The sequence below is a fragment of the Amphiprion ocellaris genome, chromosome 13 (assembly GCF_022539595.1).
Source record: "Amphiprion ocellaris isolate individual 3 ecotype Okinawa chromosome 13, ASM2253959v1, whole genome shotgun sequence".
NCBI classification, from domain to species: Eukaryota; Metazoa; Chordata; class Actinopteri; family Pomacentridae; genus Amphiprion; species Amphiprion ocellaris.
In genome coordinates this window covers 32,073,724-32,086,144 of record NC_072778.1, presented here as the reverse complement: position 1 = coordinate 32,086,144, position 12,421 = coordinate 32,073,724, and the positions used below count along the sequence as shown (strand labels likewise).

Below are 12,421 nucleotides of genomic sequence, written 5' to 3'. Positions count from 1 at the left end.
TCTACTTTTATTATTTAAATTAGTAACATTAGTATAATATATAATATTGTAGGATCTTAACCTTAATTTTTTCATTTGTTAGGTAAAGTTGTATAATAAATAAAATTGTAATGGGTTAATATCTATCTTTCTAACTATTAATCTATCTAGAAACACACTTGCAATTTTGCATGTGTTAGCCTTATGTTACATTGATGGATAGCCTTTTCCTATGTCCCTACAAAAGGTAAGTGTGCACAGATAAAGGAAGGATACATACTAGTGTTTGTAAGTGAATGCTAGTGAGGACTGAGCCAGTAAAGCTTCAGACATTTCAATGTACACATTAGAAACATAGTACACTGCATGGCCTAATGGTTCATGGAATAGTGCTGCTCTTAATTTGACACTATTACTAATTAGACTGGACAAATGTTTCAATAAATCAGAGAGCATGTACACATAAACAAAACATATCTCATAGTGCAGAGGATTCAGTTTATTGAAGTCAAAGTTTAACAACTTAGGTTTACAATCTGTATTTTTTGTAATATATATTCATATATATGAAACCAAAAAAGGCTACTTTAGGAAGAATAAATGTCATTTTCTTTCTTTTTTAATATCATCTTTAGTCAGTTTAATGTACAGAATAACAGTAAGCTAATATTATCCTTGAAAAAGAGCAATATGTTCCTTTTTTAATGTCGCAGTGCAACTTACATCTTACACACCTGTGCAATGTACCATGAGGTGTACACCCCTGAAAGAACACACAGTGGAATCTCCCTTTTCGGCCTGTTTCTGCAGGTCTACACACACAAATATCTGGGAGGGATAACACAGTCAGTGCCTACAAATTAAAACTGTCAAGAACTCCTTTGAATCTACAGTATGTCGCCTGCTCAGCGGAGCAGCAGTTGGAGAAAGAAGACCAACACTAAAGATGAGAAATGGAGAGAGGTCTGCAGACTAAAACTGTAACTGTAACTCTTCTACAGCTGCGTGTGTGTGTGTGTGTCTGTGTGTGTGTGTAGGAACACCAGTATAACCAGTCCTTCGTTGCCAAAAGAGAGGGTTGGGAGGCACAGGGAAAGTGCTTGCATCATTTAGTTTCGTTGTGGTACTCTCAAATTAACCAGTCAAAAAAACACGAGCTATATTTCTGGGGTGTGTTTGATATTTCAACTACAGTGTGACGTGATGAGAAAACCTGAACCTACACGAGAACTACAGTAAAATATGAAGAATAAGTACAGATAGTGCTGGATGCAGCAGGTGCTACGCATGTCTCTCAGAGTCTTCGACACTGGGGGGCACCGTTGAGTCCTTGGCCTGATATTGCAGATGAAATGATTCATCTGAGTTTCGCAGACATTACAGACCCTTAAGCGGAGAGGTCTGGGACTGCCCAGCATCAACCATATGCTTTGAGGGAATGTTCAAACCGCTTTTGTTTTCAAAGTATCTCTCTTATCTGATTTCTGAAGCCTTTGGAAGTGTGTCAGTCTTTCTTTGTAAACCAAAACACCAAATTGAAATCTCCTGCTTGGATGCTAAAGGAGTATCTGCATTACTTTAGAGAACTGAGTAGCAAAAACAAAAGCCTCCCTCAGTTTTTGTACAGTGTGTGTCTTCGAACACTAAAAAGAAGACTTTAAACCTATGAACATAGAAATAAAAAGTCATTCTTCAACAGTACTTTTGCATGTATCATGCGCTACAAGTCTAATTATCTTGCAATCATGAGAAGAGGGTAAAAGAACAAAACGGAAAAAAGGAGAACACAAATGATCCACAGTATTTTACCCTGTCCATTCAAATCAGTCCCAGGCCTTTTCTCATGCAACACATCACCAGGAGAACAATGAGACGTGATGTAAACCAGTAAAAACTGTCAATCAGCTGTCAGTGATGGTGGTTGTTGTTTTGCCTCCTAGTCGTTCAAACTGCTAAACACCCTGCATCTACAGAGTGAAGAGGGGGACACTGCAAAACCTTGGCATAGAATACATCATACTTTACATTATATCTATGACACAAAATGTAAATAGATTTATATATTCTTCTATGTTTAAATATATTTGTAGACTGTACACAAATCTTTAGAAAATGAGACGGCAAATGCTTTTACCTGATATTTGAACAGCAATGGTAAAGAGGCTGATGAGACATAGACCCTGTGATGCAGCCAATGAGATATAGAGATATAGAAAGTGCATTCTTTGTAGTGAGTGACTCCTTTTGAAAAGAACTCTCTAGCTCTTGCATTCGCTGTTTAAGGAATAAAAGAAAAAAAAAAAAAAACCAAAAACAAAAAAAAGTGTTTTGTACCCACACAAATACATACTCTCTGTCTTCCCTCCGCTACCTCTACAAGCATATCACAGTGGTAGTGGAACGCAAACATTTACATCAGTATACACAGCAGTATACACATATACACAAGTCTTTGAGGACTAGAGAGAGAGAGAGAAGGGAAAAAATTAAGAGAAGGAGGGGATGAAGAGAGAGAAGCAAACTGAATTGTCGAACTGCGCTCTATCAGAGAAGCCTTCTTCTGCAGATAAAAGTGGGGATTTCTGAACACTTCACAGTTTGAAATCGTGCGCATCTGGCCGGCACGGTGGGTTCTCGATGCTCGTGTTTTCATGGGTTCCCAGAGAAACAGATAAACCAGCATCGATGGCTACCTCTCACAGTCTTACACCAAAGTCACTGCCCTTACACTCCCCCCCTCCCGACACACACACACACACACACCTTTCCAGTGAGATCAGCCTGCAGTAACAGTGAGGTCCCTGTAAATCAGGATATGCAATGAGAGAAAACAAACAAACAAAAAAAAAACACAGAGAGAAAGGGGGAGAACTGGTGGCTCTGGGTGCAAAGTTCATCAGTACAAAAGTACAGTGCTGTGGTGAAAAGGATTCTCCTCTGTATTGCTGCTACATAGCTCCCCCTGCCCCCTAAAATCAACGAAAAATAGCAAAACCGAGAGAATACAAAGGAACGAACGTGTGTTAAAAAGTCTCCTTTTTTTCCCCCCGTTTTTCTTGACAAGCGTGTGGAGTTTATGCTGAGTTCCATAGACAAAGGAAGATTAATGCTTTCTGTTCAGGCATGCAATAGGCACCCTGCGGGGTCCTCAGGATTATCAAAAGTTCATACACGCAAGTCTCAGACTGTTCCCTCTATGATATTTACACATCTTACAATGTGTGTTCCTGTGTGTGTCTGTGTGTGTGTGTTTGTGTGAGTGCGTGCTCAGAGTCGTGATCAGGGCTTTAGCTAATGTAAAGTGTGTGTTTGTGTCAGTGAGTGTCTGTTCAGTCTTTGCTTGACTTTCTCACACGTGTGTCTCGATGAAGGAGTGTGTGTGGGTCATGAGAGGTGCAGCCAGCGGGGAGAGGTCGTCCTGGCCGTTGGTGCCGGGGCTGAGCTGGCAGATGTCTGAGTAGAGCTCGCTGTGCCACTGCTTCCACTCTCTGAAGGTCTGGGAGCACAAGCCAGGGTCCTCCAGGAGGGCACAGATCACCGCCAGCTCCGACTCTTTGGCCTGTCGGGAGAAAACAGACACCAGGGAGTCACCTCTTTAAATCCATCCATCCACTATCTATACACCGTTTTATCCTCTGGAGGGTCACGGGGGGCTGGAGCCTGTCCCAGCTGACTCAGGGCCCTGGACAGGTCACCAGTCTGTCACAGCGCTACAAATACAGACAACTAAACACAATCACATTCACACCTACGGACAATTTAGAATCACGAATTAACCTCAGCAACTTTTTGGACTGGTCAAGCCCCCCAGGCCAAGGATCGCACCCAGGATCTTCTAAGCCACATCACTGCCAAAATCTAATCACTTGCTCCTTGTGTCATTTCTGACCGTCCCTGAAAATTTCATCCAAATCCGTTATTCTGTTGAGAGATGTTGTTAACAGACAGACAGACAGACAGACAGAGAAACATACGCCGATCGTCACATAACTACACCGCATTCCTTGGCAGAGTAATAATAACAATAACAAAGACAATAACAAACTTTATTTCTATATCACCTTTTAAAATTGGATGCCAATTATTGGAAACACACATGCATATGGCGTAATGTTTTGACAGCATGTGATAGCAGAGAACCTGTCAGTCATAATTAGGCTTCTTCATTAGTAAAGGTGATCATAAATAAATATGTTACATCTGCTGTTCTCTATTTTTGTAATATTAACAATATGAGAATATCCATATCTTAAAGTTTTGTCACTTATTGTTTTCCACTCTTTTTGGGTTTTTTTGTCTTCTGTTTTATGGATGGCTTTTCAGACTTAGTTGCAGATTGTTAGCATTAGCTTTAGCCACTGTGAAAGCTAATTTCCTGGTTTGAGGCAACGGCTTGTGTTTCTTGTTTTTTCAGTTTCAGCTTGAGAGACATTTCTGAGATTAGTGACTACAGAAAGAGAGAGGTGGCAGCATCAGACTGCATTCAATTCATCTATAATCATCCAACTTTTTACTGATACCAATAATGGGAAAAAATTCCAAGTATCGGCCATGATAATCACCCGGGTGGATAATCTTAGGAAATTTTTTTTTTGAAGCAGAGCTCCCTTTGGATTCCCTGAGAGCAAGCAGTTGCCGTAAGTGGGAAGGAACCAAAAAATAAACCTTAAACGGGAAAGAAAAACAAAAATTCTGACAAGGCGGCCATCTGCCTCAACCAACTGGGTGAGAATGGGGTCAGTTGAGGGGAGCTTGTTCCACAGTGCTGGGGCTACAACAGTGAAAGCACAGCCCCCCTTATTTTTGAGCCTGGATCTTGGATGTTTAACAGCAGCTGGGTTTCAGATCTCAGGGTTCGAGGTGCACAATATGGTGTTAAAATTTGCGATATGTAACGAAGTCTATGTCGTGTCTGTGACTGAGTTGTACCTTCAAGGTGCTGCGGAGGGCTCGGACCCGGTGCAGCCTGTCGTTGAGCAGAGGGTCTCTGGCTCTCTGGGTGAAACAGCGCCGGAGCTCCTGCCTGCTACAGGGTCTGGGTTCTCCGAGGGCCGTCACGTTGGCCTGCTCCAGGGCCCGATACAGCTGCTCCAGCCCATCCAGCGACTCCTGCTCTCGGCCCTCCGATATCCGTCGCTCTCTTCCCTCCGACACCCTCCTCTCTCTGGACTCAACTCTCAACTCCCGCAGGTCTAAGACAACCAGGAGGCAACCAGTAAGAGTCAAACAATGATGGTGCGTGTAATACTAACAGAACAGAAGTGGCATTCACAAATAGCAAAATAGAACGGTATTATTTCATTTTAAAGTGGTGTATATGACCAATGTACCCTTCCGAATCCAAAAGAACACTAGGAGGTTTGAAAGGCACGCTATCTTTTTTTTTTTTTTTAATTGCAGTGGTTATCAGAGCTAGAAATTGTGAAAACAGGAAGAATCATCAGATTTTCAACTTTATAAAGGATGTTGAAGTACTCATCTTTGCCATACAGTTCCACTGGACAACAAATCTAAACTTAAAATCTGTATATTTGATTAAAACTGCTTGAGTCTTCATGTCTCATTTAAATATTATTTAAAAAAAGAAAAAAGAAAAAAGTGTTGGGTTCTGAAAATAATTAAATATTTAAAACTCTGCACTTCTCTGTACAACCAAGCAGCCATTAGTGACTTCAGCTGTGACCAACAAACATGTGGCTAAAATTTAGTGATTTCCTTTGGCTGAACTGCAGGCTGTGTTTACACAGAGCAGATAGGAGACATGTATGGAAACAAATTAAAAATACTCTGGTCGCACTTGTGAAAATGTTGTACATGTTGATTCAATTTTTTTCTGCTACAAGAACATCTATATCGATGTTTCAGCCTTCAATACTAAACAGATCAATAAAAAAACTATTCTGCATTTCTTCAGTGTTTCCAGTTTATTTATATACGTTTAGAGGGACACGTATGCTGAGGTGATCAATGTGCAGTAGCAAACTGATCTGATGCTGATTTACATGAGAACTGATGTAAAATGGAGACTGAACCATGAACACAGATCACACATCACCTGTATAGCCCTTTATTAGACTGTTCTGCCGCAATCAAAACTACTGGAGACTTTACAAACGCGTACATTCGTCTGAGAACATTTTAATAAATTGTGCATTTGTGTACTTCCTGTCCACACTGAAGGCTGCTGGAAATTTAAATGCAGACTTTTAACTCCAACTCCTACTACCTGCTCATATCCACTTTTCAGGGGAAGAAGTTCTTCTCAAATGAGCCTAATGTTGATTGGATACGAAGATCAGGAGACCTATGAGTATGGATGTGTAACTCTAACTGAAGCAATTCTAGTGAGGAAAACATGGTGAACTGTAAGGACGCTGCTCATTCTTTGTTTAAGGGTGTACCAAACTAGCCACTGGGCATAGTTTTGTTTATTTATTTATTTATTTGAACGGGACAGTGCATATTAATGAACATGCAATCTCATAATAGTTTACACAAGGTTGCAGTAAATATGCCGGATTTAGCACAAGGCTAATTTCCATCCGTTGTTCCAAACATAAAAGAAAAGCACACAGGGATACAGACGTATAAAAAACAATATAGTAAAACAAAGACAAAGACAAATTAATACTGACTGGGTTAAACCTATCCTAACATCACGTGCTACTATTTTAGAAAAGTGCTTTCTAGGCATAGCCTGTCATAAAGTGCACATAGTTCAGGTGCCTGATTTTAAAGTGCCTGTATTCCTCAATGTTCACACGTCTGATTGTCAATCAGCCATGACTTACATTGTCTCTTTAAACTGACAAAAGTGGAGCTTTCTCTGACATAGTGACGTAGAAGAGTAATGGAAGAAAAGCCTGGGTTTCAAACAAGGTGTTTCAGACAGATAAGGAAAGAGGAACTCTCACTGATGTGGCATTTATAAGTTTGCTGACCTCTGACCTACACGAAAAGCTAGTAGAAACTCAAAAAGCAGAAAATGGGCTCTTTAAGTAAAAGATCTGATTGAACGTTAGCTGAAATTTCTCCTTGTTTAATCCAGCCTGTGTGTCATGCTCTTACCCTCCTCACCCTCGAGCATCTCTGCAGCCTGCCCCTCTGCCTCCTCGTCTTCACTCCTCTCCTCCATATGGGCGGAGGAGTGCAGCAGCTTCCCCAGCATCGGGTCTCTGTTCCTGGGCAGACTCTGGCTCCGCTGCTTGTGGGAGCGTCGGTGCGTGTGGCTGTGCGTGTGCGGTCCTCTCTCCAGAGGGAAGGGCCCGTCCCGGTCCCGGTCCCTCTCGGCGGCGTGGTGTCTCCGGACGGGCAGCGTGGCCTGCCGGCGTCTCTCCGGGGACATGCCCTGCCTGCCCAGCCCTCCGTAGAAGCCCATCTCTCCGGCCATGCTCCCCATTAGGCCGTAGTCGCTCTCCCCGGGCGCCGTCTGGAGGAAGTGCAGCCCGGCGCTGGTCAGAGGGGTCTCGATGAGGTCCTGCCAGGAGCGGCGCTCACGATGGGAGGAGCGGCAGCCAGATGAATGGGTGCTGGTGCTGCCCGTGCCCATGCCCATGCCATCTCCACGCTGGTCCTCGGCCGAGGAGTGGGAGTGCGTGGACTCGCTGGAGAAATGTCGACCGTGCTTTGGCTCCGGGAAGGGGCTAGAAGAGTTCACCTGGGGAGGGAGAGGGGAGGTGGAAGAGACCATCTGTGGAGGAATGGGGGAGGTGGAGGCACTCATCGGGGGAGGGAGTGGGGACGGAGTGGAGCGCATGAGGCTCATGGAGCTCACTGAGCGGGGCAACTGGTCATAACTGTGGAGGAAGTTGGCCTGAGTGGAGCGAGGGTGGGTGGGGATGGAGAGGCAAGAGCAGCAAGCGTAGATAAAAGGCAGACAGAAAGGTGAAATGTGAGCACAGATACAAGAAAAAAAAGGTGAAGGAGGAGGAGGAGGTGTGCAAGGATGGAGGAGAGGAAAGGAGGGCAGAAAGAGACCAAAAGATGAGAGCAAAAAAGCAATGAGATGGCGAAAGCAGCAATTCCAGGAATGACTGACATGACAGCTGTATGGTTCATCATCCCAGCTAGTAGTGAACGTTCCCACAAACAAAACCTACAAGTTTTAAAGAAAACTAATATTTATCATTTCAAATAATGTTCCTGTGAGTTTAAAATTGAACTGAGACAGAATGTTTTAACACTCAGAAGATATTTGGAGGAGGCTGTCAGGTTTTATTGCATGATAACAAGGAAGAAAGTTCAAAAAATGTTTTCCACTTATTATCCAGGTTATAGAAGACAGAATGCGTTTTCCTGTAATTTTATATGACAACAGTGCAACAATTTGCCTGCGATATTCTGAGATGTTCTGGAGATGTTGGTGATGAGCATGTTCTTTATTATAAAACGTTTCCACTACATTAGCTAATTTTATTAAAAGTTTTGATAATTTCCCAAAGAAAACATTATAATCAAATACTCAAAGAAGGTTTCAGGGGTATTGATCATGTCAAATAATGTTCCTGTGAGGTTAAAATTTAACTAAGACAGAACATTTAACATTCAGAGGATGTTTAGAGGATATTGTCGGATTTTATTCAAGATAACAAAAAACATTCACAAACCAACATTTAAAAAATGTTTTCCAGTTGTTATCCACACCTCAGATGACAAAATATTTTCCTGTAATTTGATATATTGACAAAAAGAAAAGACTTTGCCTGCAATGTTCTGAGGATGTTCTGGGGATGCTGCTGTTGAGCACGTTCTTTAATAAAACATTCCCACAATATTGGATAACATTACCTTAAAATTCTAAAACATTTTAATCTAATGCTAAAAGAACATTTTAGGGATATTATTGATTTCAAATAGTGTTCATGTGAGATTAAAAGTGATTTAAGACAGAATGTTTTCACATTCAGATGATGTTTGGAGGATGTTGTCATAAACCAACATTCAAAAAATGTTTTGCAGATGTTATTCAGGCCTCAGATGACAGAATATGTTTTCCATAATTTGATATATTAACAAAGGTGGAACATTTTGCCTGCAGTATTGTGAGGATGTTCTGGGGATGTTGCTGATGAGCACGTCCTTTATTATAAAATGTTGCACAACAACAAAGGAAGAACGTTCTTGATGCAACATTTGGAAGAGAGCGTACTTAGAGAACTTTATTCTGCTGTTAAGGACACGATTCTGGGAACTAACAGAAAACGTCCCGCTGAAAACACGACTACAACTTTGCAGAACTTTCTCAGAACGTTCTTACAACCAAAATAAATAAATAAATGAAATCTAGCTGGGATGGTGCACATCTGAATAAAAGCTGAGATGCAATGAGCGTTGTCAACTGTCGCCCCCTAGAGGTCAGTACATGCTTCTGGCAGCTGAACACAGAGCAGTGATGGCCTCGGCTGCTTACAGAACCAGATAGTCTCACACTCTGTTTTATTAATGCTGAGAGCTCCGTTCTACACAGCTCTGAAAACTGTGGGGCTTTTAAGAATAAAATATTCTATCAGAGTGAAACCCTACGAGGAAAATGTTGAGTGTGTGCGACTTACTGATGGTGTGCGATGGTAGGTGTCACAGAGGGATGAGGGTCCTTCCTGCTTGAGTGTCATTGAGCCGTCGACCTCGTCTTGATCGCTCTCGCTCCAGTAGTCTGATGTGAACAGATCACAACTGAATGTTGGCAAATTCACAAGCCTGAGTGGTTAAATTTCAAACCAAACCGGTGCGGTGAACCTTACCTTCATCGGGGCGTGGCACCTTATCGTCCGGTGTATAGCCAATAGCAGCTAGACCCAGCCGGTTCATCCACCTATAGGAGACAAGGAAAGGTGAAGGAAGGAAAGTAAGAGGAAGGACGGTTTTAGAAGATAGGAGGAGGAAGGAAAGATGGGTTATGCTGGGTAAATGGTAGGTGATGAATAAAAAACTTTCCCCTCTAAATAATTTACGTGGTGTGTCTTAACAGTTGATATCTGTCTAATTGACTCTATCCCCCTGATGAGGAGAGAAAAGCTTTGAGATAATTAGAGCGATGGATGAAGAAAGAGAAATGACAATCCCAGTAAGTCTCAGACGGCGTTCTTTCCCTTCTTTGAATCCACGCTTCCTTCTGTCTGTCTCCATTGAGGATCCCAGCTTGTCCCTCTGCAGACACCTCATAATAGGTCGAGACTAAGAATAGAAGCCCTGCCTTGACATGAAGGACTGGAAACTTATCATAGTACTGTTGGAAGTGCCTCCATTATATCATTTTCCTCCAATGATTAGACCAAAACCAAAAATTTCCTCTTTAAAAAAAGCTGGATATTCCTTATTTCTCCACTGAATGAGCTCCATTGTTGTTGAAAAGTGATTAACATCATCAACAACTGACATGCTCCTTCATTTTGATGGACGAAGTAGCTGAAAATAGTTCCTGACAACTTCACTTTTTCCTTCAGTTTGAGTAAAATTGTCTAAAAACTGCCGTGCCGATCTCTGTTTAGCCTTTTTAATAAATGAAACAACATATTTGAGACACGTTTTATTGATTTGTCAGTAGGGAAATATGATTGAAGATGAAACAGCAAAAGCAGTAAGATATTATTTAAATATTCAGGAACACATTGCTAGTTTTGGTCTGTTCATGGGACATATTAATTACCAGTTTTCAGTGTCAGTTTTAGTGGTCAACTAGTCTGACTCACCAGATGTAGACTGTGGGTATCGGCCTCCACTTCATTGTGCATTTCCTCCAGTTTTGCTATCTAAATGTAACTGTTTTGAAAATCCCCTTGACTACGGGAACGACAACATCTGAGCCGCATCCCTAAAAGGTATGCCAAAGATTTGGATCATGCACTGAGGCAGCCCTGCTAGTTTTTAGCGGTAAATGATCAATTTTAATGGCAGTGTTCGATTGCCTGTGTGAAAATGTGTGGCTAGATTTTAAGACGGCGTGGAAAACAATGATTGCCCTCAGTAAACATGTGTTTTCTCATACTGTACATATAAGGCTATTTGTTCTCTTGGTAAGAACTTTCAAGCTTCTTGTATGATAGTATGATATTTAAACATTTCCTATTTGGAAACGCTGCTGTTAGTGTAGCAGATATTCTTTGCTTTTGTCCCTCAATGTGTTTCTCCTTTTCTCTACTGCCCACTGTGACATGTTCAGTTCTTCTTCTTCCTCTTTTGGCAATAATGATATCTGTAATAAAAGATCCCGGCAACTGGAGCAAAAAAACCAAACCAAAACAAAACAAAACAAAAAAACAAAACAAAAAAAAAATTAAAAAACCTAAATCCCTGAAAAATAAAGGGAAATAACCATCTCATAAAAATGTGATAATTTCCCACAATAGAAACACTTAAAATAAAAATATTTTATATTCATATTTTTAAATAATTAAAATATACAATGATAACAACTGTATTTTGACACATTTTTTTTCAGCATTTCTGTTGTGAAAACCCTTGTAATAATATAAGAAAAACTATTATTTAACAAACCAACACTTTATTTCTGTCAGCTGTCATGAATTGTATTAAATTTTAGAAACATGTTTACAGCATTATACTAAATTTAAGTTTTGGCTATGACATAAGTATTTAAGGAAAACAAATAAATAATTATAATAAGGATTCATGAAATTAAAATATATTTGCAAATGTCTTCTTATGTCAAAAATGTAAAATTTTCCCCATAAAAAAGTAAATGTTATATTTTTAAAAAATTTGTAATGTTACTTTTTTTTCTATTTTGGTGACTGCACTGATATTTTCCTGCATTTCAAAAATATAGGAAAAAAATCAGTAAAATAAAAAGGAAAAGCTATTTTTGACTGTGTAGTCCATTTCCAGCTTTGCAGGTGAGGCACATTGAATTGGAAGTGTGACTCCCCACCATAAAAAGCGACTGATTAGCTGTGGTAGCGGGTCAGGTCCCAGCAGCCGGTGCAGTTCGACCCAACATGGCCCTTGTTAGCTGCCCTCCTGGGAACCGGCTGATGCCAAGCCAGTAATTGGCTGATGCTGATTATCTCAAAATGGCATTTAATCACAAGTCGGTTTTGACGTTTCCTTGAATTTAACCTTGAGTGAGGTGTCTGATTACACAGCATGTCGGCCCATTTCTACAGCAAGAACTTTCCAAGGGAGCCTTCACTGGTGTTCTGACCACAGGAACCAGCTAAATGCATCAAGAAATCTAAATGGCATCTCAGCATCCAAGTTTTCACACACATGAAAACTGTCCAACAACATTCTAACACATGAACTTCCAAATGCTGCGTGGACGTCAAACATAGCTGGTTAATTACTCTCCACCAATTATCTCCCCATGTCATTGAGGTGTGGGTAATTAGAGCTCATCAGATAGCACTCCTGCAAATATCACGACAATCTCCCTCTCACACAAGCACACACGTGACACACAGACACACAGACACACACACACACA

At 41.0% G+C, this 12,421-nt stretch overlaps 1 protein-coding gene across 5 annotated transcripts in view; it reads right to left on the bottom strand.

Moving 5' to 3' along the window:
* Positions 1-457: 457 nt before the first annotated feature.
* si:ch211-26b3.4 (connector enhancer of kinase suppressor of ras 2) overlaps positions 458-12,421 on the bottom strand; it is a 79,415-nt gene continuing 67,451 nt past the window's right edge. For 3 of the 5 annotated variants that reach the window (XM_055016627.1, XM_055016629.1, XM_055016626.1), the window contains 5 exons: positions 9,720-9,790; positions 9,531-9,631; positions 7,048-7,792; positions 4,909-5,171; positions 458-3,538 (listed from right to left, as the gene is read on the bottom strand). In XM_055016627.1, coding sequence (XP_054872602.1) covers positions 3,329-3,538; positions 4,909-5,171; positions 7,048-7,792; positions 9,531-9,631; positions 9,720-9,790 — 1,390 coding nt within the window. In that variant the 3' untranslated portion in view covers positions 458-3,328. The remainder of the gene's footprint in view (positions 3,539-4,908; positions 5,172-7,047; positions 7,793-9,530; positions 9,632-9,719; positions 9,791-12,421) is intronic. The other 2 variants (XM_055016628.1, XM_055016630.1) reach the window with 2 other exon arrangements.